The following is a 27,244-nucleotide window of genomic DNA, read 5'->3' as shown; positions in this document are numbered from 1 at the left end:
CTGTGGTGCATCACGAGAGACATATTTTGACTAGGAAACCTGACCTATAGGGGAGAGTGGGAGCATAAGGTATCCAAACTACAACTCCCATGAGGTACTACAGCAGCATTTTTAAATTGGAATCTTTGTTTTTTATCTGAAATCTTTGGATATTCTGCCAAAATCAAAATTTTATGTTGAAAATTTAGACAACTGAACTTTTGTCTTCATTTTGTCAAAATTTTCTGCGGGGTAAAATATCCAATTTTTCAACTAGTTCTACTTAGTACTGCCTTGTCTGACTCTCAATTGGAATATGCAGTGTAGTTGTATCCATTTCGGTCCCAGGATATTAGAGACACAAGGTAGGAGAGGTAATATCTTTTCTTGGACCAACTTCCTTTGGGAAGAGAGACAAGCTTTTGAGCCACATAGAGTTCCTGTGGGTACATTTTTCACAATGCGATCACTGTCTGACCTATCAGTTCTCATCCTCAAAAGAAAGCTGCACAGCACTTTCCAAAGACAAGCCTGGGAGCTTAAATTCATAACTCTGCTAGATACTAAAAATCATGGACTGAACAGAGACTCTGGATTTATGGCTTATTACAACAATCTGTAATCCACTAACCCCCTCTTTTTGTCTCTTGAATGCAAGAGGTGTTAACAGGCCAGTCTACCTTGAATGGTTCCTTAGGATATGTGCTAACTGCTTATGCTAAACAATCTGTTACACCTTGCATTTAGCTATGACACTTCCTTTCCCAGACTTGAAGAAGAGGTCTATGTATGGCTCCGCTGCACACCTTACAACAGCATGGCTGTGCCTCTGCAGCCGCGCTGTTATAAGGTGCGCAGTATAGCTGCTCTTTGTTGCCAGTAGAAAGTTCTCCCGGCAACAAAATAAAACCACCCTCAGCGAGGGGCGGTAGCTTCGGGAAAGCATCTCCCATTGACGAGGCGCCATCCACACCGGTACTTTTCGTCGTCAAAACTTTTGTCGTTCAGGGTTTGTTTTTTTTCACACCTCTGAGTGACAAATTTTTAAAGATGAAAGTGCCAGGGTAGACATGGCCTAAACTCGAAAGCTTGTCTTTCTTGCTGACAGAAGTTGGTCCAAAAACGATATTACCTCACCAACCTTGTCTCTCAATTTAAGTGACAATTAGCCCTTTGCTTTCATGATCACTAAGCAAACTACAGTGGTGTGAAACCTTTTAGCATGGAAACCACAAAACCAGCAGTGCTTGGACTATTTCCTGTTCCAGGAGCTGGCTAGGGTTGCTGTCAGACATTGCACTTTTCTCAGGACACCAATATGGATGTTTGTGTGGAGGGGTTTAATAACAACAAGCTTATTTGATGTTCATCCCCTGAAAATCTGGGAGTGAGCCAGCGCTAGGCTCAGTCAACCAACTGAAAGCTTTGGGCACATAGTAAAGCTCAGTGAGGCCCACCAAAAAGGCACCTGAAGGGGTTGCTGGTGGGGTAAGAGGATGAGGAGGGACATGGAGCCGTGTTTGAGGAGGGGTGTATTAGAGAATTATATGTAGAGGGAAAGAGTGATACAACTATGGTTTTTTTAGGAAACTGTTTTATTTTGCTGGGATTTTCTTGAGGTTTCTTTGGAGTTCTGGGGTTTGTACAAACATAAAACTTCAAAACAAAAAAAAACCCCCCACAGGAGATGCAATCTTAGCAAACGGAACCTAATGTCTTTGATTTGCTGAAACTGATTGAATCCAATTAGCAAGTTTTGTACGGCTCTAAAATAAACCCACTTCTTAAAGTAACTCCTTAATTCCATGCACTCAAGCTGGCAGTCAAAAATATCTGGAGGATAATACAAAAGCTGATTGATTGCTAAATCCACATTACTGAGAGCCGGTTTAAGAAAAACAAATCCAGAATCAATACTATGTACTGCTCTTTGCATCTCCCGTTATGGCACTGTCTTTGGTAGACACAGCTGTATCTTTCTCACAAACAGATTAAACCACTCCTTTGTAATCACACTGGTATACCACCATTGATCATATTCTCTGTTACTAAAATATAAGAGTGCAGAATCAATGCCTGTGGTGATAGAAAAGTGACCATCCTTAAAACACCAATACAATCTGCATTATGTAAAAGGAGGACTGAAAGTAGATTTTTCTCCCCTTTGTGTTGTAGAGTTGTTTTTTAAATGAGTTGAGAACTAGACTGAAAAGCTAAAAGGCTAAAAAATTTTGCCTTAGAAATTGATTGATCTGTGGGGTCAGACACCAGGTAGAAACATAGACTCTCAGACCCCAATATGAGTGTCCTGGGGGCACTTTTAATGGGGAATGATTTATTGGCCTGAGCAAAATCATCTTAGCTGTCACGGTCATGGCAAAAGCTCAGCTTCAGACCTCTAATGGAACCTTGATTTTGTGTGTTGGGGGACCACAGAGTTCAAAAGCAAAACAAAGAATAAAATAAAAGTGCTCTTGGGATCACTGCTGAAGTAAAATTTTAAAACTACAAAATTTCTCTCTTCACCTTTACCGTCTCCAACATTAGCAAATTAATAGCATAAAGCCAGCTTTGTTTTACTCTGTTTTGGCTCATCGTGGATCCCACAGCTGTCCATGCAAATTACTTATTACAAAATATGACTAATATAAACATGGTGGGGTTTGTAATGGCTCTGTGTGAGTTAGCAGGATCCACACTAAAATACCTGGAGCACACTCCCCAACCACAAAGGTCTTTCATTGAGTGCCTGCAGCCAGAATGTGTCCCTTGTGGGTCTGCATTATACTCCTGTTTCTGGTTTTGTGGTCATTCTAGTTCAGGCTTATTAATTATGTCTGTTCTGTAAAAGATTATCATGGACACAAAGTTTTAAAATAAGTAATATTGTTAATCACACGGTTTTTCTGTCGGAAATAAGGTTTTGTCCTGTTTTGGCCTACACCTTGAATGACTCTCTGTTAGTTTGCCTCTCACTTAGCAATAATTCATTTGGGAAAGATTCTATCTTACGTCCTCCTACTGGGTTTTGAAGGCTTCTGCTACTATTATTCATTTTTTGTATTGTGGAGACACCTAGGAGATCCACTTATGGCCAGGGCTTCATTACATGAGGCTATTCCTAGCTTATAGCTGTATATTTTCAGTGATGTATGAATGTTTTTGCTTTAGTAATATTGTTATATCATTTTCATGGCAGTCCACTGATGTCTGTGAGCAGATCCTGAGAGTGGTGAGTAGATCCAATCGATTGGAAGAATTGGTATTAGAGAATGCCGGGCTTAGAACGTAAGTAATTTTTTTTTAAAATTACATTCGTTATGATTTACCCATAGGACCATAGAAAGTAGACTGTGTGATAGAACTGGTAAAATAGCTAATACAGAAATTACAACCCTTTTCCAAAGAGCTGATGGTCATATTTTTGAGAGGTTGTAAGTGTTCACAAACTCCACTGGAGTCTCTGGGGACTACATGTGTTAGCACCTGTGAAAATGAGGCTGTTACTTATACTTATTTGTTCCTTTACAAACAAGGAAGCTGGCTGAACAGCTGGTAGCTGTGCAGAACAGACAGTTTTAGAAGTGATTTGAACCTCAAATAACTCACGATTTCCTCTCAAAACTTAGTTGCCAATGTTGATATGAAAAACTTGATGCTCTTTTAGAAAACACTGTGTTCGTTCAGTTTCTTCACTATAATAAGGAATACTGTTGGACAACAGATTGCAGTATGGATTTTTTTCTGTTTGTGGTTCACACAGTCTGTTAAGATAGAATGAATATATCCTAATATTCAAACTAGAAAATATTCTTCTCTGTACTTTTACTTGAGGTACTTAAAAAGTAAACAAAAAAACAAACCTCTTACAGTAGTCATAAAAAATGAAGACATTTGGAAATAAGGCAAATTCATGCTTAAATACTCCAGCACTATTTCAGTACCTTAACCACCTCCATTTCTTGTGAGAGAGGCAGCAAATTCTTACAATCTCTAGGAATGAGCTCAAAAGTTAAATTTGTAAACTAGGATTTGCTGTGGCCCTTTAGAAGTACGTTGTATGCTCCATATTAGAGTTGGAGTAGCATATAGTTGCCCCAACCCATTCTGTTAGGAGTTGTATATTCAGATAGTAAGATACAGTCCTTGCTCCAATGAATTATTAATCTAAACAGAGAAACCAGAAGGGTGGGAAAAAGGAAGTATTATCCTTGCTTTACAAATAGGAAACTTAAGTACTAGGGAGTAAGTGACTTTCCCCAAGTCACTCGAAGTTTGTGGTAGAGGTTGGAATTAAACACATCTCCTGATCTCCAGTCCAGTGCCTTAATATCCATCATTCAAAATGTAACGAGTAACAGACTGTATCATTAATTTCTTCATATTTTGTGTCATTTTACACAGTAAAAACAATTTGATACTATTATAAGGTTATTGATTGTCATGGCACATTGCCTACATTGTCATATACAGGTCTGGTTTTGTCTTTAATACAGCTTGACTGACAATCATCCCTGAGACTTTTGATTTTGTGGCACCATATACATTCAGAGTACTTGGCATGTTGACCTTGTCTCTCTCTGCTGTGATCAGCATTAGCTATCTGTCCCTGTAAAGGTGTATTTGTCAGTTCTGCAGGTTATAATGTCTATTTGCTGGGAAGAAATGTATTCATCCCATTGATACTGGCTTTCCTCACTTGGCATAGGCTACAGACAAAGCATTTTTAGGGAGTTATGACCACTTCCATAGTCAGAGCTGAGAAATGCTATTAAGGGTAAATTTCAAAAGTGCCTAAGTCCCATTGGCTTTTAATGGGACTTCTATGTGCTTTTGAAATTTTTATCCCAGATATGTAATACAGTGGCTCTTAACCTTTCCAGACTACTGTACCCCTTTCAGAAGACTGATTTGTCTTGTGTACCCCAAGTTTCATGTCACTTAAAAACTACTTGCTTTCAAAATCAGACATAAAAATATGTGTCACAGCACACTATTGCTGAAAAATTGTTTACTTTTTCATTTTTGCCATAGAATTATAAAATAAATCAAATGGGAAAAATATTGTACTTACATTTCAGTGTACAGTATATCGAGCAATATAAACAAGCCATTGTATGAAATTTTAGTTTGTACTGACTTCGCTAGTGCTTTTTATGTAGCCTGTTGTAAAACTAGGCAAATATCTAGATGAGGTGAGGTACCCCCTGGAAGATCTCTGTGTACCTCTAGGGGTACGCATATCCCTGGTTGAGAACCACTGCTGTAGTATCCTAACAAAAATGAGAGAGATCGCTCTTTGTTCCTTGGGAAGTTTCCCTATGTAAAGCAGAAAGTGGCATTTTGATAACTATTTAGATGAGTAATCGGGACAGAACTTATCCAGCAAGGATGTTGGCTTTTAGTTGAAAAGGAAGAATGACAAGTAAGGACACTGCAGTAGAAGCTTAGTGAGTTTGCTGAAATAAGGTACACTAAGTAAGTAGGCCACATTGGGAGAATGGGGTACATATAATAATCAGAGGACTGGATTCTCTGGTTTGGTAAGGCTTGTCACCTTAAAGTGGCAGAAGATAGCCACCGGAGCATAACCCTTGAGCTTGGGGACCTGTCTGCTGGCAGAAATCTGGCAGAGTTGGCTGGATGGTTTCCTGACCAGTGCCACCCTTCCATCACTAAAGGGAAGAAGAGGTATGTTAGGAAATTTTGGTCTGTGGGTATGGCAGTATGAGGAAGGGACATAAATTAGGGTGGAGTGTTGAATCAAGCCCCTAGACAGACAAAAATGTTGTGGTGTTAACAGTGGTTAAGGGGTAAGAGAGGAATGAAGGAGGAAATTAGTTGTAAAAAGTTGTTAAAACTCAAAACAGTATAGGCCCTGCCAATACACAGCACCTTCTCCTTAATGAGTGTCTGTGCTTGAATATCACCTGCCTGATGATACTGATCTTGAGTCAGCCCATGATCATGTCTTTCCTGCGATAAACTGATGGATGTGGTTATTTGCTCGCTGTTGACATCCGCTTTATCTCTCCCCAATATTTTAAAAAAAAAAAAAGCCTCTTCACTGTTTCAAAGGTGCACATGACCACCATTGGCCACACACTGCTGAGGTGACTGCAGTTTCAGGGCTCCACTGCTACTCCATATCCAGAGAGAGGATTCCTTCTCTATTGGTTCTTATGTACCCCCTCGTGGACAGAATGATCACTTAGGTTGTGCTCTGTAGGCAGGATTTGCCCTTAAGTGAGTTCTTGTCTTTTGACAAAATTAATGAGGTATTTAGCTATTTAGGACTACTTGCATCCGAAGAAGTGGGTATTCACCCACGAAAGCTCATGCTGCAAAACGTCTGTTAGTCTATAAGGTGCCACAGGATTCTTTGCTGCTTTTACAGAACCAGACTAACACGGCTACCCCTCTGATACTTAGCTATGTTGTGTCTCATTCTTGGTTACAGGAAATAAGAGCTTTCTTTAGTAAGGAAAAGAGAACAGATTGAACCAAAAGTTAGTGGTTAAAAGCTGCCTATTGGTTTCAGGGTGGAGTCTAGAGAGTTTATTTAGACCTGCAGAGACCTAAACAGCTTAGATCCTGCCTGCTGGAGAGATTGACTCTCTCCCTGGGCTATTTTGCCACAGTTCTGATCAGCAAAGACCCCTGAGCTTGACTCTCCTGATTATGAAAGAGAGCCAGCAGAGAGTTGTCCATAAGGGCCCATTTCTCCTGGAATTGTATCTCCCCTCCTCTCCCACAAGGCAGAGATGCTGGAAGAATTTGTATAGTGGGGGTGCTGAGAGCCACTGAACCAAACTGTAAACCCTGGTATATAATGGAAACCACTTCAAGCTACGCAGTGCTACAGCACCCCCTGCACCTCTGGTTCCTGCACCTATGCCACAAGGTCAGAAATAGCCCCTGTTTGTTGACCTTCTGGATATGCTGCAAAGCCTATTTGTTTGAGCAGGTCTGATGGAGAACTGATGCACTTGAGGGCAGGATTTCTGGGAAAGCATGCCAGTGATTAAACTGTACTGATCACATGACTGATGATCAAATGATGTGGTCGGCGGGAGAAATGGGACTGCTTTGGACAGTTTGTTTTAGAACTCCTATTTTGCTGTGTTTGTTTTTTTTATAATCTCAAAGGCACTCAGAGCTATGGATGGGCATCCTTTGGTGTGATATTGGATAATGTGTAAATAAAAGATTGCTGTTGAAAGACAGCAAATTGTGCAATTAGGAAATACTGTACATGTCTGCAACTGGCAAATTTGGCCATTTCCTTTCTTTCCAGTAATTGGGTCATTTTAAGCCTCTGAATATGGTGTTAATGCGGGAGGTAATATAATCTTCTTTTGTTTTATTTTCTTGCAGAGATTTTGCACAGAAACTGGCCAATGCCCTATCCCATAATCCTAACTCAGGACTTCATACAATTAACCTTGCTAGCAACCCTCTTGAGGACAGAGGTACTATAACATTTACATTTTTCCTTTTATACAGTCAAAATAAGAGGATTAGTGCTACTTCATTCCCCTTTGCCTGAATAATAGAGCATGTGCTTGGTGTAATTGCATCGTAAATATCTGTTGCTCATAGGTCACTGCAAATTGCTTTTCTTTTTTTAGTTTGCAAATGTCTATTAGTTTGAGATTTACCAATAGGTATTGAACGGTTTTAGTGTAACCATGAATTTAATTAAAGTTGGGCTTGTTTGGCTTCACAGAGATCACTTTTGAGCTAGCTGACAGTGGAGAAGCACTGTGCCTGGGTTGGAGAGAAAAGAGGGTTTCAAATACTATATTTTAAAAAGTAACAAAATTGGTTTAAGGAGTGTCTGAGAGTGACACACAACTTTGTTCCTTGGGTTATGTATTCCAGATGTTTCCTAGCAGATAGGACTACCTCTTTAATTCATCTGTGCTTATATAAATATTTCTAAGTGCATTGAAGCTGTCCATTTTTTAGCTCCCTTCTAGTGCTCAATATTGTAAACAATTCGCCCCAGTCAGTGCAGCCCTTACACTGAGTATCTACGTAAGTCTGTCCCTTTTCAGCCAAATGATCCTGTTGACTTCAATGAGAGACAGGCACATGCTTAAAGATTCAGCTTTGCTGAATCTAGGCCTTAATTTCTGAGTGATTTCAGTTTAGACTCAAGTCAGTCCCATCCCTTCTTTCTCCTCTTTCCACCCACCACCCTAAAAACTGAAAATTCTATTTTTAAATTAAAATAAAATTTTCAGTCTAACCTTGATCCTGGAAGCACCATGTTTATGGATTTCCCGTTTACTTCACTTAAGCATTCCATGCACAGGGCATTCTCACAATCACACCCTTAATACATCATTTGTAGGGCTGCTTGAAAAATAGGAATTCTATTCTGTAAAACCTTTTGTTTCATATTGTTTTTGAGGAAACAATTCAAAACAAAAAATGTTCACTTATCACTGGAAGACGAATGGGGGTGGGTTATCTCCCCATCTCTCCCTTTCTCTATACAGTGGGAAAGGTGGGGGGGGGGAGGCTCACCCCACAAATTTGAAAGTGTTTTAGTTAGATTCCACTCAATTTGTTTCAGAATGAATCAAAACCATTTTTTGTTTCCAGTTGTTTAGTTGAGAAATCAGAATTTCAAACCACAGGAATATTTTTCGTGAACATTTCCATATAATTTGAAAAACCTTTTTTGACCAGCCAAAACTCTTTGTAGTAACCACACTAACTTCTTTACAATAAATAGTCACGAGGAGGAAAAAGGCTGTCACATTTTATACAAGTTGTTGCTTTTGTATTTTAAGAATTGGATTTAGGTAGGTTAAAAGGAAAGCTCACTATGTTTCTTGTTAAAAAACCAAAAGCATAAGCAGACTTGATATAATGGAAGATCTTTTGTCTATAAGTCAGGCTGGTTATTTCACATGCTACAAAGAGAACAGTTCAAAACAGACAGAAGTAATAACATACAAGAGAAAATTTAGGCAAAATAGTAGTTAATTATGGACATACAAACTTGGATTTTGACTAGTTTCTTAATTAAATCTTTTCAGCTGAACAGCCAGTTAAAAGTTTAATTTTCTTAATGCTGAAATTAAATAAGTTACTTAGCTATTTTAAATTGCAGAGAAATTAAATATAATTTCAGTAAGCAAATGTTGCATTTCATTCAATTCAAAATAAGACCTAAGCAGGAATTCAGAATTTCTGGTATATTTTGTATGCAAATCGTACTAGAGATTGTATGCGCGAATGGAAGGAACAATATGACTTTGTCATAAGAAAGATGTATGCAAAATCATAGTTAATTACAGATAAAGAATATGGAAAACATCTGTTTTAAATTGTCACATAACAGGAACTGGGAGTTTACCCCGGTTATTATGTAACAATCAGAGTATTCAATAATAGTAGTAGTTTACAGTTCTGTGAATAAGAGACGGAACAAGTAATTTTCTATTGTTAAAATGGATTGATTTTTTTTAACCTTACTGAGCGCCAATAAATATATTGTATGGTTACTCGAATAGAAGATCAGAACAGGTGTTTGTGTGCAGATAATGCTAAAAGATTATTTTGTTTACTTGAGATTTAACAATTAGTCTCTGTTAAAAAACAGTGCTGAGTGTAATGGCTTTGTACTGTGAACAACGTGTTAAATCATGGTTGGATTCCCTTCACTGCACTGTTAGATTTTGTGAGGTACCTGTGGAGTGTATTGGCTGTCTAGAGATGAAATCCTGGCCCTTCTGGCTTGAATGGGGCCAGGATTTCACCCTTGGTTTCTTTTAAACACCTTAATGTTCAAAATCATCTCTGTACTTTGTCTCCTTCTTAAGCTCTCCTTGTATTCCTGGTTGCAGCTTGGTCTTTCTCTCCTGCTCTGTTACTGGAACTGACACCAGTTTTGTTGTATGTTGCCAGAAGGGGCAGACTGATTAAAAAAATTTAGCCTCCTGCTTATCCAAGACTTGAATGGCTCCACTGCATTTGTTTTTCTCTACTATTACCTTTTCCTAGGTCCTAGCTCACTGGTTCCCAGGGCCTTATGCTGATGAGGCTATAAGACAGGGGTGGGCAAACTTTTCGGCCTGAGGGCCATATCGGGGAATAGAAATTGTATGGTGGGCCATGAATGCTCACAGAATTGGAGTTGCAGTGTGTGAGGGGGTGAGGACTCTGGTTGGGGGTGCAGGCTCTGGGGTGGGGTTGGGGATGAGGAGTTTGGGATGTAGGGGCGGGTGCTTTGGGCTGGGACCGAGAGGTTCGGAGGGCAGGAGGGGGATCAGGGCTGGGGCAGGGGTGCGGGAAGGGGTGCAGATTCTGACTGGGGGTGCAGGCTCTGGGGTGGGGCTGGGGATGAGAGGTTTGGGGTACAGGAGGGTGCTCCAGGCTTAAGGGGTTTGGAGGGGTTTGGAGAGTGGGAGGGGGATCAGGGCTGGGGCAGGGGATTGGGGCGTGGGGAGAGGCTCAGGGGTGCAGGCTCCGAGCTGCGCTTACCTCAAGTGGCTCCCAGAAGCAGTGGCATGTCCTTTCTCCAGCTCCTATGCAGAGGCACAGCCAGGCGGCCCACTGGAGCACCGGAGGGGGCCATTGGAGCACGTAGGAGCTGGAGTGGGGCCATGCCGCGGCTTCCACATGCTGTGGCCCTCGACCCAGCGCCCCGGCCAGAGCACCGGAGCAGGGCTGAGCCCCAGACTCTGCTCCCCAGTGGAAGCTTGTGGGCTGGCTTAAAACGGCTCCGGCCCACAGGCTGTAATTTGCCCACCCCCGCTATAAGATCTCAGCAGCTAATGTGGGTGGTGCTGACTGGATTAGAGACTTTGTTGGCAATAGTGTAAGAGAAGGGGAAAGGATATTTGCTGCTCTCCAATAACTAGCCCAGGTGCAACAGAACAGTATTTACTCTCCTCTTACTGCCTTCCCTCCTTTTCTCTGCCCTTTTGACATCAAAATCATATTTGGCTTTTAAGCCTCCTGCAGAGAACCAGCTACAACCAAGAAGTGGAGAGGACCTGCCAGAGAACATAAAATCCTGAGGCAGTAGCTTGAAACATTTTTAATACTTGAGTCTCTTACTTCAGTGGAGCTGCAGAGAGTTGTAAAGTGTAGTTAGGAAAGAAAATGTGTCAAGGATCCCACTCCAATAGTCACTACAATTAAATCTGGCCCAGGGTTAGCAGGTGCAAAATTACACTTGCATCATCTTTAATGTTTTTTTTGCAGAATTTGTGAGATTCTTTGCATGGGTTTTTATGTCAAGTGAAATATTTTGTTTCTGCCTTCAGTTGGGGTTGATTTTTATTCCTGATCTTAATGTGGTGTATTGAGTCTATTGTACATTGCTTAGAAGCCCTGTGATAGACACCTTATCCATACAAAAATAACCACCTCTTTTTTCAAGCAAAAATAGAAGGAAATGTAAAATAAATTTCACTAGTTAATAAAATGTTTAAAACATTGTCAATTGATGCTTCCTTGAAATTTCTCCAGAAGCAAATGTTTGTTAAATAATCCCAGGTATTTTTCACCTTGTTTTCTCTAACAATAAATTCCTACAAAGGGGAAGTGCTGTTACTTGCATATTCTCATAAGATAACCTACCTTCGTTCTTGCAATAAATTGGTGAATACACTCAGTTACTATTGTATTTTTACAGTAGACAAAGTAATGCATCTTCATGGCAACAACTTGGCCATAAACACATAATATGGCCTGGAGTTTTGGACAGTCTGTGAAAGCTACATGTATTGGCAACATACATGCCAACCACACTTTTACAAACAACAAAAAGACCTTGAAACAAAAACTCCACAAATGTCTGAAGTATAACCACTTATGTGTGTAAGATGGATAGATAAAAGAATATGATAAATATAGAAAAAATATTTCTATGTCCATTGAAGTATTAGCCTTTTTTTTTTTTTTTTTTTAATTATCCATTTTGGGTTTTGGCACAAGAGGCAAATTTATTCTTTTTAAAGAGATATATGTTCCCCCAAGGAAAGCTTAGCTGGATTATAACCTGTGATTTGGTACAGAGAAGTATATTTCACACCTCATCGCATTGCTGCAATTTATTTGTTGATAGATTTATTCTGGTAATGAATATTTTATAAATTACTTTGATCATTACTGAGCAGGTGTCTCCTTAAATATTCCATCACCCATTTTAAAAGGGGAAATAAATTTATGAAATGCAGAACCTCAGATAAAGTGAGAAATTTATTTTTTGTGTTTTTTCTTTCAGCAAAATGGTGCTGAGTAATGTAGTTGGTGCCAGAACCCTAATTCTTTTTTTGTTCGGGAAAATGGTCTATTATGTGATTTTGAGACTATATAAAGGCCAGTATATATTTATCAGTCTAATTAAATGAGATAAGCGACCATTATGACTAGAATGGAGGGTTCAGATTCCTAGAGCAAGTTCTCTGCTACGTTACTGCATCAGAATTTATTTTATACAAAACATATACTGCTCTGCAGTACTAGTTCAGCTATACAAAATACTCCAGTCTTTTTTCAGCAATGCCTTTGCCTGTTTATCTAATGAAGAAAGGGTTTGACTCAGTTAGGAAGAGATGTCAAGGTTAGCTAACCCATATTAGCTAAACTCCATTGAACCTTGACCTTTTTTTCTAATAGACTCAAAGAGAGCCTTGTTACTTGGGAAGCTGCACATTCACTACTGTTGTATTTAGCTTCATTATCATTTTCCTGTGGTGGAACCATAAAGCTCTCCAACTATCCATGTGCTGACATCATGGCACACGTTACCTTCTCTTTGACCCTTGGTCCTCAAAAACGTGAGCTTGCAATGCATAGCTTTAAGCATGTTAAAGTAAAAAGCACCTGAGGTGGTTGTCGTCTACATCTTTGGGCCAACCCTAGAAAAAACTGAATTGTGTTTGTGAGGAGTTGAACAGCCTACACTCCGTTTACTTTCACTCTGTGGTCTCAGATTTTACCCTGGTTCAGAATCCTGAAAGCCACTCTCCATCAAAAAAGCTACCAACTTTTATGCTCTTTTCTCCCTCCACCTCCCCCAACAGGTGTGTCCTCTCTAAGTATCCAGTTTGCCAAACTCCCGAAGGGACTGAAACATTTAAATTTATCTAAAACCTCATTGTCACCTAAAGGTATGTTTTATACTTAACCCTGCACCACTTCTCTATTTGGTGAATGAGTAAAAGAAAACATTTTTGGTAGTGATGGATCCTGTCATTATATAATTGTAAAATAATTTCTTGTGTACTTGATTATTTCTCTCTGTCTAACTTATCTGCTTATATGGCTGACATTATGAGAGTATCTGAACCTTATTTCTTAGCCATAGTAGGCTCTTCAGTTATGGGCATGATCCAAATCCCACTGAAGTTAGATGAAAGCTTTCCATTGATTTATGTAACACTGATAGACCCTGGTCGTCGGTGGGCAGGATCAAACCTGGGGCCTCTGAACTAAATGCATGAGCTAAAAGCCATATGGCTCTCAGCTAAGGCAGTAGAGCGAACTCATTAATCTCTAAGTGGTCTCAGTGCCACTAGATGGGACAGAACCCCACATGCAGGAGGTGTGTGGGTTACATACCTACTGAGGAAGCATGTCCTGAACTTCAGAGATTTCCCAGTTGAAATCCTGGATGAGCCCCCACTTGTAACACCAACAGACCCTGGTCGTGGGCAGGCGGGATTGAACCTGTGTTACCATTTTAGATGTTGCTTTTTGATGTGGGAGCCCCAATTGTTTCTAACTTTCAGAAGTTGATCTGTTTTTAAGAAAAGCTCTAGCCAACATATTTCTTCAGCATACCATTTTAATAGATGGCTCATGAAACTACTAGGGGTGGAGGCAACTCTGCACCTTTGAAAATGGACCTGCCACTAGTGTTTAGCCTTTAAATTGATTTGACATTTATTATTGTTCAGTGTGTTTTGCATTGTGATTCTTACTAGCCCAGTTATCGGGCATGATTGCTGGATTTTTGGTTCTTTAAAACCTTACAAAACTTTAGTTCCATTCATTGTATTAGTACTCTGTTCTTGGTGACAATCATGTAGTCAAGGAATTTTGACCACCCTGATATTTATTCTCGGGATAGGAGAAAACTCAGAATATTTACTCAAGTCTTTGGACCAAATCCAGCCCTGGCAAAAGTGCACACAGCTTCCAGTATGTTCAGTCACCTCCTATACTCTTCCTCACTTGAAGTTCCATCATTTGGTCCAATGGCATCTACAAATGCTTTGGGTTTTTAGGTCAATGGGATATTCTATCTGTTTCCACCTATCTCAAGAACAGTTGTAAGATTAGTCAAGACCGCTCAGCCAAATGCTAATCAGCAAGGACAGAGTATTGAAGCAATGAACAAAATCAAAGGGATTTTTGTGGTTTGTTTTTAAAAAGGTCTTAAAACAAAAGCAGAGTCCATCTATCGTGCCTAATGATGACCTAGTAAGAATCCTAATGCAGACTGCACTGCAATGATTCTCAAATTTACAGAGACTAAGACCTTACCACTGGATATTGTGTTAGGGCAGCCCTTCAATTTTCCTATTGAAAACATGCAATTCTGACTAAAAACCCTAGCCTAATGATATGACTTATCTTGCTGTTCATGGAAGTTTATCTATATGTGCAGTCCCCTCAAAACAGTGAATGTCTTGCCTCTCTCTGTATCTCCACACAGTCTCCTCTTCACTACTTTTGTGGCTGTCTTTACAGCTCCTTTTATCAGTCTGCCCTCCCTGGACTTAGATAGACAGCATTGCATTAATTTAACCTTGTTTTGCATTTGTAGGTTATTTTTTAAACCATAAAGGTTAGAACTATTTTTTTAATAAAAGCCTAAACTTTGAAGTGAGTGATGGGACTCACTTGGGAAAGTTTCCTATTCAGTCCTGGGCAACCAGACAAGTGGAATTATCCAGCCTTTTGTTTTAGGGAGATAATAAGCAGCACTTACAGTGCTTTTCACTTCTTCCCAAAGCTCAATATAGCCACTTCTTATTGTTTTATCTTACTACTTAACAAATACATTTCATTTGAGATTTCTTTGTGAGATTGACAGGTGAACTGCAGGTAGCAACTTCCCAGATGATCTTTCTTTAAATATGGTGTTTCATATTTCCTAACAGTTGTTAGGTCTGAGTGCCGTGAAACAACGTTATAGGCTTCATTCAGACTGAAGTAGGATCTCTGTTAATAGCACAGTATACAATAAGGGAAGCTCTAAAAGAGGTTTAGCAACTTGGAGCTTTGAGTCAAACAGAAAATTCCATGTGCTTGGTTCAATTAAATCTCAGCTTTTTGAACCTGATCCAGAGCTCACTGAAGTCAATGAAAAGGCTCCCATTGATATCATTGGGCTTTAGATCAGATCTAGTGACTTTGTAGTTAATGAAAGACTGATTCATTTAAAAACAAACAAAACCCTAAAGGAGGAGTGATACTACTTTTTACCCTAGTGCCCCCCAACATTAACTAGCTCAAACACTGCTTCATTATCCGAGTTCTCAGAATCATTTGCTGCTTTTGAATCATATGCTACTGTTGCTATTTGGATGGGATATAGCATGGTGTTTGTGTGCGTGTACATACACACTGCACTGCTCCTTTCTACTTCCGTATAGTAACAACTGCTGTTAACACTCCTTAAAATGGGCACATGGCTAGAACCCATTGTGGCCAAGTAGATCTGTTAAAGATTAAAAAAACTTGCATTTAGTATGTACAGTGTTCCAGCCCTGCAGTTTGCAGGTGGAATGTGTTTAGTAACAAAGAACAGGAGTACTTGTGGCACCTTAGAGACTAACAAATTTATTTGAGCATAAGCTTTCATGGGCTGCAGCCCACTTCTTCGGATGCATAGACTGGAACATACAGTAAGAAGATCTTTATACATACAGAGAACATGAAAAGGTGGAAGTAGCCATGCCAACTGTAAAAGGCCAATCAATTGAGATGAGCTATCATCAGCAGGAGAGAAAAACGTTTGAAGTGATAATCAATATGACCCATAGAAGGTGTGAGGATACTTAACATGGGGAAATAGATTTTAGGTTTGAACAGAGACTGGGAATGGTTGGGCCATTACACTATTGAATCTATTTCCCCATGTTAAGTATCCTCGCACCTTCTATGGGTCATCTTGATTATCACTTCAAAAGTTTTTGTTTCTCCTGCTGATGATAGCTCATCTGAATTGATTGGCCTCTTATAGTTGGTATGGCTACTTCCACCTTTTCATGTTCTCTGTATGTATAAATATCTTCTTGCTGTATGTTCCAGTCTATGCATCTGATGAAGTGGGCTGTAGCCCACGAAAGCTTATGCTCAAATAAATTTGTTAGTCTCTAAGGTGCCACAAATACTCCTGTTCTTTTTGCGGATACAGACTAACACGACTGCTACTCTGAAACCTGTCACTAGTAACAAAGACTTACTTTAAAAATAAAATAAAATTGCAGAGTGAATAGTGGAAATTTGAAAGCTTGGCAGATATATTAACACATACTGACTCTTTTTAGAGAGAGGCCCATTTCCAAAAATAACCCCTGAAGCCAACAATCATGCTACTAATATTGATCTCATCTTAATATTTTGGTGTTTGGAAAACTAGAGCACCAAATCTAAACATCTGTTGCTCCTGATTTTGTTAGCTTCCTCATCATATGTTCCTTGGCAAACCTATGCCCTTTCTAGCATTAAGATTTTCAACATATTTTAACCTAAAAGATGGGCACTTCTATTGCCAATCCGTGTTTATGAAATGGTTGTCTTGTCTGGAAAGCTGCCAACTGTTGCTCAGCAATTCAGGGCACTTGTCTTCTCTGTTCCTTTAACTATGCACTTAATAAAATCCATCCTTCTATTATAGGAGGCAATGATGCTTGTGTGTCTAATGGATTTTCTCAGGCACTTACTGATTGGGAGGCAGCCTACAGCCATCCAGAATGATTCAAGAGTTCAGTGATAAGCTACCATGCCTAGTATGCAAGTTATATTGGCTGAAGGTGTCCACTTCATTTCTGTTTTAAATAACTTAGGAACCCCTTTGAAGGGAGTGCTGATTTGTTGGTTCTTGACACACAATTATTCATTTTAATACCAAAAAAATTATTTGTTCTGAACAGGATTTAATACTGTACGTCAGTGTGTTCAAAATATATATTTCATGACATCTTAGTTAGCCAAATATTTTTCTGAAATTACTGGTGAATACATAATTTAAATGTTTGAACTTCTGTTTTGTCAACTGCCTTTGAATTAGTAGTGAACTATAATTGTTCATGTATTTGTCTTCTGCGGACGTTTTTATTTAAATATCCTTGTTTACATGAAGATGTCTTAACATTACACACAAACCATATTTTAAGTAATGTAAAAAAAAAACCCATTAGAATTGAGCCAAGTACATGGTACAATAAATGTATCAGAAGGTTGTTCCTAAGAATCTGGTAATACAGGATAAGGGCCTGATCCTGCAAGATGCAGGGAACCCCAAATTCCTAGTGAAGTCAATGGGAGTTGAGGGAGCTTGGCACCTTGCAAGGCTGGGCCCTGTAGGAGAAAAATAAATCATAACAATTCTGATAGCAGGAGATCATTGATATTTGACAGTGTGGTCGCTGAAACTGTGTCCTGGCAGGATTTATGCTAATCCTTTATTTAGCTCAACAAAGTTGAATATTGACATTTTGTTGCAGGGGTGAATAGCCTTTCCCAGTCACTGAGTGCCAACCAGCTGATTGCTAACACTCTCACCTACCTTGACCTCTCAGGGAATGTTCTCCGGGGTGATGATCTCGCCGTATGTGTTTCTTATTCTTCTTATTCCTAAAAAAAAATGTATATCTTTAATGTGTGTGTGGGGGGGGGGTGTTGTCGGTGATATTGTATTAGTTTAAGTCAAGTTCTAGTGGTGATTAAAATGACACAATGATAACATTGCCTTCCAGTTGTGACACTGCCTGGTATGGGACACAGCTAAGAGTGCCAGTCTCAGGTCAGACTGCCAGAAAACAAGGCATGTACCCCAAACTGGTGGTATATTGAATCATCAGATTTCACCAAGCCAGTAACAAATGTGTGCTTCCAAAATACTATACAAGTTATTTTGAAGCCACAGACCATCCCCTGCAGGACTTCTAGCCCCTCATGTACCATCCAGAAAACCAGACTTCAGTCATAAATGATTATTAAATCCAAAAATCACATATATTTGGTGGTTCTAGTTCTAAAGAACTAGACACGCAGCCCAGGTCAAAATACACTTAAGCTCTCACCCCAAAACCATGCTGGTAGCCAATCCTTTAGCAACTAAAAAATAAAGGTTTATTAATATAAAAGAAAAAGAGTGTTATTAAGAGGTTAAAATGAATCATATACATTACAGTTCATTTCAGAGTTTGTAGATCAGTATAATAGCAATGATGTTCAATCTGCCAGCTTGCAGTAAGTCTCTCTGGTTCATCCCAAATACTGGGGTCTTCAGCCCATTGTTCAAAGCTTTTCTTTGTTAGAAATCATAATCCAGAGATGTGGAGCAGGAAAGAGGCAAGGGAATGATGATTACCCCCAAGTCCATGTGCATGGAAAGTTACTGTCTCAAACATGGAGTCAGGGATCACATGTTCTACATGTCCTGCTGAGTCACTGGGCCTCCATTGTCTACATGCTCCAGGCTGCGGCAGGGGGTGGGGGTGCAGGCTTTGGGACGGAGTTTGGGGATAGGAGGGAGTGCAGGGGTGAGGGCTGTGGGGCTGAGGGTGAGGGGTACATGATGCAGGAGGGGGCTCAGGGCTAGGGAAGAGGGTTGGGCTGTGGGGTGAGGGCTGTGGATGAGGGGTTCATGATGCGAGGGGCTCAGGGCTAGGGAAGAGGGTTGGGCTGTGGGGTGAGGGCTGTGGATGAGGGGTTCATGATGCGAGGGGGCTCAGGGCTAGGGAAGAGGGTTGGGCTGTGGGGTGAGGGCTGTGGATGAGGGGTTCATGATGCGAGGGGGCTCAGGGCTAGGGAAGAGGTTTGGAGTGTGGGGTGAGGGCTGTGGATGAGGGGTTCATGATGTGGGGGCGCTCAGGGCTGGGGCAGAGGATTAGGGTGCGGGGGGATGAGGGGTTCATGATGTGGGGGCGCTCAGGGCTGGGGCAGAGGATTAGGTGCGGGGGGATGCGGGGTTCATGATGTGGGGGGCTCAGGGCTGGGGCAGAGGATTAGGGTGCGGGGGATGAGGGCTCTGGCTGGGGCTGAGGATTAGGGTGCAGGGGGATGAGGGGTTCATGATGTGGGGGCGCTCAGGGCTGGGGCTGAGGATTAGGGTGCGGGGGGATGAGGGGTTCATGATGTGGGGGCGCTCAGGGCTGGGGCAGAGGATTAGGGTGCGGGGGGATGAGGGCTGAGGATTAGGGTGCAGGGGGATGAGGGGTTCATGATGTGGGGGTGCTCAGGGCTGGGGCTGAGGATTAGGGTGCGGGGGGAATGAGGGCTCTGGCTGGGGCTGAGGGTTTGGGGTTGGAGAGGCTCAGGGTAAGGGCAGCCTGCCTTGCCAGTACTGGCGGAGGGCAGGCACTAGGACTCTGCGGCAGCAGACAGCAAATCTGCTGGGAGCCCTCCGGGCAGCAGGCAGGGGAGAGGCGCGCTGCGTTCTGTCAGGCAGGGACGCAACACAACGCGGCGGAGGGGGGGGAACACGCGGAGGGGGGGTGGCAGGCGGGGGCTGGGACCTGCTCCAGGCAGGGTCGCGGCGGCGGGGGGAGACCTGCGGTGGCCGGGGCCGATCCAGGCAGGACCGGGGGGGGGGGGAAGAGACCCAGCTCCAACTATTGCTGGAGCAGGGCGCCCAGCCCTGAATATTGCTGGGGCCCGGGCCCCACACAAGTATATAACCTGCCGCCCATGCCCCCCGGCCCGGCCCAGCCCCGGCGGGTCTCGCTTCCCTTCCCCCCCCCCCAGCCCGGCCCCGGCGGGTCTCGCTTCCCTTCCCCCGGCCCGGCCCGGCGGGTCTCGCTTCCCTTCCCCCCCCCCACGGCCCGGCCCCGGCGGGTCCCGCTTCCCTTCCCCCGGCCCGGGCCCGGCGGGTCCCGCTTTCCCCCCCCTTACCCGAGCGCGTCTCCGGCGAGGCCTGAGCTCCGTCCCGCTCAGAGCCGCGTGGTGAGGGGGCGGGGCTGGGAGCTCCACGCCGAGCGCAGCGCTCAGCCCAGAGCTCCCAGCCCCGCCCCCTCCCCACGCGGCTCGGATCGGGGCGGGGCTCAGGCGCTCGGACGGAGACTCGGCGCTCTATGCGCCGAGGCTCCAGGAGAGGGGCGGAGGCGGGAGCCTCCGCTTTTCTCTTGGGGGCCCCTGCGGAGCTCCCCTGGGGAGCTCCGCGGGCCGCAGGGAAGAGCTCCGCGGGCCGCATGCGGCCCGCGGGCCGCATGTTTGAGACCCCTGGTCTACATGCTCCTGCTCTCTGAGGTGTCCTTGGGAGGGGCTCACTGGAAGGGTTGATTCTCCTTAATGGCCCATCAACCATAGCTGGCTGGTCCGGATGTAAATCTGTCTGGTGGGTGTTTGAGATACAATATGTTTGAGATACAAACACATAGCAAGGATTCATAACTTCATACACAATGATAATACATGCATATTACATACATATAAACAGGATAACATTGTTCAACAGATCACAACTTTTCCAGCGATATCTTACAAGGCATACTTTGCATAACATCTATCACAATTGTGCAACAGTGGTGATACATCAGTGGTAATACCTTAGTGTACACATGGTCATCTTTCCTTCTATACAGCATCACACTAGTATAAAGGCAAATGAAGTTTTAAACTTCCCACACAGCTAAACTAATTCACTTCACTTCTATCCAAGTCCTCAGATTCTACTAATCACTCAGAAAACTGTCAATTGTGTCAAACTCTGGTGGTTTTATGACATACAAAAATTGTCCACGGAATACCACATTAAAGTAACCAAATTCATATTAATTAAACCTATCTTCTGTCTATCTTAGTTTGATAGCTGAAAATAATTGTACATGGGTTTTTGGAACCTGAGAAACAGATGCTTATCTGCTAAACAGCAACAGATTCATTTATAAAAAGGCTGTTTGGACAAGTGGTGCTATTTGCCAATAAGTGGGCTGGATCTCAAAGCCCACTTAGGGGCAGAATAGGGGAAACTTGTGAGCCTTTGAGGAATTACCTCTTAGTGAGAGTCCATTGGTCTGGTCTTTTGTGTCACCGCCAGTGAGGTCCACTCTGTTTCATTTTCTGTGTGGTGAAGGACATCAGGCTCAAAATAATATTTTATTCAGACTTTCATCATCACATCTATCCCAGTCTCACTTATTCACCCATCCTCAGTGTCCAGGCTGGGATGCCTAAGAAATGAAGCCTAAGGAATTCAAAATAAGCATTACAAGAGTCCATCTTCATTTGACACACACTTTGAGTATACAAATTAATATGCCTTATGGCTTTATGTGATTTCCACCCCCTATTTTCCTTGGTATCTGTTAGAGATTCATGGACACATTTACAAAACACATCGTCCTGTGCTTAAGAGAGCAGAACTCTCAGGTGGAGAACTAGAAAAATGTTGACAAATGAGAGCCTTTAGAGAAGTAACAAAAATAAAATACGGGACTAGAGTGGTTTAAAACCACAAATTTACGGAATTTATAATAAAATTAGTGTGTTAGCTCAAACAAACAGTGGTTAAGGGGAAAGTGATAGCTGGCTGCAAGTATTTTAAAGGGTGCAAACACCAGAAGGAAGAGACATTTTTAAGTGGCACAAGGGGATGTATCTAGTATATTAATTACATTAAACAGTCAGATCTGTTAAATTGTGGAATTTTTCCAACAGAAGTGATGGAAGCTCCATTGTTTACCATTTAAAATTAAACTGAGGGCTTGTCTACACTGGCAATTTACAGCGCTGCAACTTTCTTCCTCAGGGGTGTGAAAAACACCCCACTGAGCACAGCAAGTTTCAGCGCTGTAAAGCGCCAGTGTAGACAGTGCCCCAGCGCTGGGAGCCGCTCTCCTCGTGGAGGTGGATTTTCTAGAGTGCTGGGAGAGCTGTCTCCCAGCACTCTGCCGTGACCACACAAGCCACTTTAAAGTGCTGCCATGGCAGCGCTTTAGCGTTGCCAGTGTAGACTAGACTTCACTTGAGTTTGGGTGGGATCAGCACTTCTGAAAATGAGAGGCAACTTTTCTTATCTCTAATTTGTATGGTTCCTAGACATTAAAAATAAATGTCTGATGTAACAGATGCCTTCACCTAGGCTAGTGCATAGGTAAAATATCCTTAATATTATAATAGATGTCATTCATTAAAATATTATGTTATCAGACCTATCTTATAATATCTCTGAATTGCCCTAAGGCACTGGTAATATGTGTGTTTTAATAAAGTCTAGTCAGAAAGAATTATAAGATTCAGACACAAATTAGCTGCTGGCCTAATGCAGTAAAAGGGGTTGACTTAAACTTTCAAAACCAATTAGCCTTTTTGGAGTATGGTTGCAATCTGGATGGCATTCCAATCTATTTTGAACTAAAATTAATTAACGCTTTCTGAAAAATGTGTGGCAAATTGCCAGCTACTCAAGATAAATCAAGTTATGCACGTCAAGAATACTATGTGGTAAATGTGATCCAGGCAGCATTCTTATACTGTCATTTTAAGAAATGTTTTACTTTTGAGAGCTAGAAGATTACATCCATTAAGAGAAAATACCTTCAGTCAAAACTGTTGGGAGTCCAATTAAAAATAAATGTCTGAAGTTTGTGAAGAGTTAAAATAAAAATAATTCTGTGTAATATGTAGAAAACATAATATTCATATTTTTTTTTCTTTTTCTCATTTGAAGAGCCTGTATAATTTTTTGGCCCAGCCAAATGCCATTGTTCATCTGGATTTATCCAACACGGAGTGTGCACTAGACATGGTAATCTTATTTCTTTTGGTGATTCAAAAAAACACCATTAGTATTACCAACAGGTTTATTGCATATAAACCTACCGTCCTCTTTATTTCTCAGGTGTGTGGAGCTCTCCTCCGCGGATGCCTTCAGCACCTAGCTGTCCTCAGCCTGTCCAGAACAGTTTTTTCTCACAGGTATGGGTTTAAATATAGTTATTTCCAACTCTAGGAAATATTTTATTATTCTTTTTTGCACCTCCGCGGCAGTTTTCTTATGAGGACCTCAAGCAGCAGACGCGTCTGACGAAGTGGATATTCACCCATGAAAGTTTATGCTCCAATACATCTGTTAGTCTATAAGGTGCCACAGGACACTTTGTTGATTTTTACAGATCCAAACTAACACGGCCACCCCTCTGATACTTGACAAGTAGCTTTAGACTTTCAATTAAGCGCTGTGTGACAGAGGTGTTATTTATCCCCGAAGTATATTCCCTCACATGGAGCTATTTGCTAGACAGTGGTAGAATAAGCCAAGAGTTCTCAACCTTATTCTTTCATGCTATAAAAACTCCACAGCTCACCTGTGCAACAATTGTTTTTCTGCATATAAAAGCCAGGGCCGGCATTAGGGGGTAGCAAGCAGGGCAATTGCCCAGCGCCCCACGCCACAGGGGACCCTACAAAGCTAAGTTGTTCAGGCTTCAGCCCCGGGTGGCAGGGCTCAGAGCCCTGGACTTCAGCACCATGCGGTGAGGCTTTATCTTTCTGCCCTGGGCCCTAGCAAGTCTAATGCTGGCCCTGCTTGGCAGACCCCCTAAAAACTGCTCGCGGCCCCTGAACCCCTGGTTGAGAGCCACTGGAATAAGCTAACCTACATAATATGCTCACTTTGATCCTGACTCAGCAAAGCATCTATATGCATACTTAACTGAGGTAGGTAGTGCCATTTGAAATGTGACTGTTCCCTTACTTATGGTTAAGCATGTGCTTAAGTGCTTTGCTGGACTGGGGCCTCAGTCAGGCCATAGGCTCAGTAAAGTGGAGCCCTGCCTCATTCTATTTGTTCCTTCCCATACCCTTTGGAGCCCTGACTCTTTCCATTCCATTCCCTCATGTGGAGCTGTTTGCTAGACAGAAGTAGAACACGCTGTCCTGCATAACATACTCACTCTGATCCCGACTCTTTCCATACCCCCATGCACATTGAAAATTAACTCCACTCAGGTTACACTTGCACATACACACACTGCCAGTGAAATGTTGGCAGACTACAAGTTGCTTTCACCCCCGCCACCCTAGAAATGGCAGAAGTTTTCCCTCAAACTCTCAACAGAACAAAACCCAAAACCACTCCTAAAAGCTGAGCCCAAATATGCAAAATTTTAGCCTAAAGATAAAACTTTGTCACCTGTAATTGTCTGAAAATGACCCTTTGAATTGAAATTCTTGTGCAATGCTAAGTGTAGGTGTGTACCTGCATTACTATTGTTACCATCTTGTTCTAGGCTCTTTCCAAACACTGAGGAACACAGAATTCCTGTTCCCAAAAAGCATTAGTACTGTACCAAAGGACTTGACTTATCTGCTTGTAGGTACAATATTCCAGAACTGCACTGAAAATCAGTGTTAGCTAAAAAATTAAACATTAAATTTCAGTGCTTTCTTAGCTGCTTTTTTTTTCATTTCTTTCTCTCCCCCTGCCCTCCCAACTGCCGAATAATCCTTTTTTTTAGGGTAGAACTAGGCATAAAAAGATAATGTCATTTAACAGAGGATTTCAATATTTCTGAATATGATTTTGTTTCAATGCAAAATGAAAACCAAAAAGTTTGAAATTCTCTGTGAAAGGGAATGGAGGTGGGGACCCTGGAAGTACTGGAGTCCCTGTTTCCAAGGCAGTCCATCTTGCAGGCTGCCCTAGTGTGGGGGGCCCTGGGAGCCCAGGCTGCTGAGCAGCTGAGGCTCCTAGAGTCAGAGGTGGCTCTAGCTTTTTTGCCGCCCCAAGCACGGCAGGCAGGCTGCCTTTGGCGGCGTGTCTGTGGGAGGTCCCTGGTCCCGCAAATTCGGCGTACCCACCACCGAATTGCTGCCAAAGCTGGGGGACCGGGGACCTCCTGCAGGCACGCCGCTGAAGGCAGCCTGACTGCCACCCTCACGGCGACTGGCAGGACACCCCCCGCGGCTTGCCGCCCCAAGCACACGCTTGGAGCGCTGGTGCCTGGAGCCGCTACTGCCTAGAGTGTCCCGGCGGGCTTGGTTCCTCATCAGCCCACCAGGCAGGCTGGCAGAAAACTAGGCAGAATTCCAGTGGAACCCTGCCTGGGTTCCATCGGAACTTTGTTGGAACTGAACAGTTTCTACAAAATGTTTGTTTTGATGTGTTGACCAATTTGGATGAAAAAACTGTTTCCTCTGTATCTTTCTGACCATCTCAATTTTGGGGCCCTGATCTCATATTCACTGAAATCAACTGAAAAACTTCTATTGACTTTAATGGACATAATATGAGGCCCTAATCAAGCTGAAAGCATAGTTTAGTAAGGAAGAGAACACTGATCAGAAGAAGAGAATTGGGGTTTGTGGTGTTCTGTACTCAGTTCTGGCCCTGACTGGCTCTTTGACTCTGAGAGAGTCAGTTGCCCTCTCCAGGCCTCAGTCTTCCCTCTGTAAAAAGAATACATGCCCGCTTTACAGGCTTGTGAAAGTTACTCTTATGAAGCCTTTCGAGAGCTTCTTATGAAGCATTGCTTTTATTTTTATTTTGGGGGATTCAGACTCTGCCATGGTACTGTTTTGCTGTTTATTAAAAAGAGTGGCAGATAGTCTACCTTTTAGATATTCAGTCTGCAGTGGTGCCCACTAAATACTGAAATTAGAGCATAAAAACAGTAGGAATCAATACCAGAATGGCCTAAGTACATTTGCTCCTCTTGAAACCCAATTTTCACATTATATAGTTTATTATTATTATTAAATAATAATAATAATAATAAATAATATTATTATTATTATTGGAAGTCAGTGGTGACTATTCTCACCCCCTCCTTTCCTTTTTTTATTGAAAGTAGTCCTTTTGAGGATGTTGACTGACAGCACAGCACTGGAGGCAGAATCCTCTCTCTGGAGAGCGGTTATATCACAGGAAATAGCAGTGTAAGCTGCCCTGTCTTTCCAGATCAATATGCCTCAACTCTAACCTGGAGGCATCACTTCTGCACACCTATTGCTTGGTACTACATTCAAATGTTAAACAATAACTATCTCTAGGGGTGAAAAGTTATTTCCTTCTCATAACAATTTTGACCTTTTGCTTCTCTCCTGGTGTTGTGAATACCAGTCAGCTAGTAACTGGGCTGAAGTCACCTTATTATTTTATGTAGGTCACCAAGGAGCCATTACTTGGTAATGCCTTCTGAACAAGAAATGGGACATTGATGAATGCTGTTGTCTCCATTTTGATGGCTTTTTGATTTTGAGCTAATTGAAAGCTACCTAGATATGATTGTTAAAGATGAAGTACATTAATTACTAAAAAAAAAAAAAAAAGAGTGCTGCTGACCCTGACATCATGAATTGGCAATCTGTTGGATGTTCAAATGTTGCTTTTTCTTCCCCTTCCCTCCCCACCCCCCTAATTTACAGGAAAGGAAAAGAAGTTCCCCCATCTTTCAAACAGTTTTTCAGCAGTTCGCTTGCTTTGATGCAAATCAATTTTTCGGGGACTAAACTCTCTCCTGAGCCTCTAAAGTAAGTGCTGCATTGATTTTCCTGTGACTTAAAGACACAGTTTGCATGGTTATTTATATACATGTCTAATCCTGAAAATGGAGAGGAAAGCAGATCGTATCTGCACATTATTCAGAGCACCATTTACAGTTTGTAACTGAGAAAGTGAGTTTCATAAGGATCACTCATGCTGAACTGGCAGAGTTGGAATGTAACAGACTGGCTTGACCCTTAAGGCTTGGGGCTAACCAACCCTGATCACAGAATGAGCTACACCTGGGAAAGATCAGGGTGATTGCCATATGAAGAACAGCAGGAGGCTGCAATGAAGAGGGCTCAGGAGTCAGCCAACCCTGTTACATCTGGCATCACCTGCTGCGGGGACCCCCTCCTCTCAGAGAAAAAACAGGAGGCCTGGGGGAAAGTAGATGCAGAAACTGGAGGAAGCCGTTTGTCTGCTGGCTGAACAGTGCAGTGGACTCAGGTAGTTCTTCTGCAGGAGCAGCAGTAGTGGCAGCGACAGCAGAAGGCACAGTCGGCCTTGCAGCAGGAAGAATAGATGGTTGGGTTTGGGGCCCAAAGGTATTGCAGAGAGACCACCACCACC

At 42.2% G+C, this 27,244-nt stretch overlaps 1 protein-coding gene across 4 annotated transcripts in view; it reads left to right on the top strand.

The window, feature by feature from the left end:
* The window catches only part of CARMIL1 (capping protein regulator and myosin 1 linker 1), a 262,324-nt gene that overhangs the window by 129,708 nt on the left and 105,372 nt on the right, over nt 1-27,244 (top strand). For all 4 annotated transcript variants that reach the window (XM_045005542.1, XM_045005539.1, XM_045005540.1 and 1 more), the window contains 7 exons: nt 3,179-3,267; nt 7,357-7,451; nt 13,032-13,118; nt 17,688-17,791; nt 22,856-22,933; nt 23,027-23,103; nt 26,554-26,658. In XM_045005542.1, the coding sequence (XP_044861477.1) occupies nt 3,179-3,267; nt 7,357-7,451; nt 13,032-13,118; nt 17,688-17,791; nt 22,856-22,933; nt 23,027-23,103; nt 26,554-26,658 (635 nt within the window). The remainder of the gene's footprint in view (nt 1-3,178; nt 3,268-7,356; nt 7,452-13,031; nt 13,119-17,687; nt 17,792-22,855; nt 22,934-23,026; nt 23,104-26,553; nt 26,659-27,244) is intronic.

Source organism: Mauremys mutica, chromosome 2 (genome assembly GCF_020497125.1).
Source record: "Mauremys mutica isolate MM-2020 ecotype Southern chromosome 2, ASM2049712v1, whole genome shotgun sequence".
NCBI lineage: Eukaryota > Metazoa > Chordata > Testudines > Geoemydidae > Mauremys > Mauremys mutica.
Note: the sequence above shows the minus strand (reverse complement) of the source record. Positions and strands in the feature narration are given on the sequence as shown.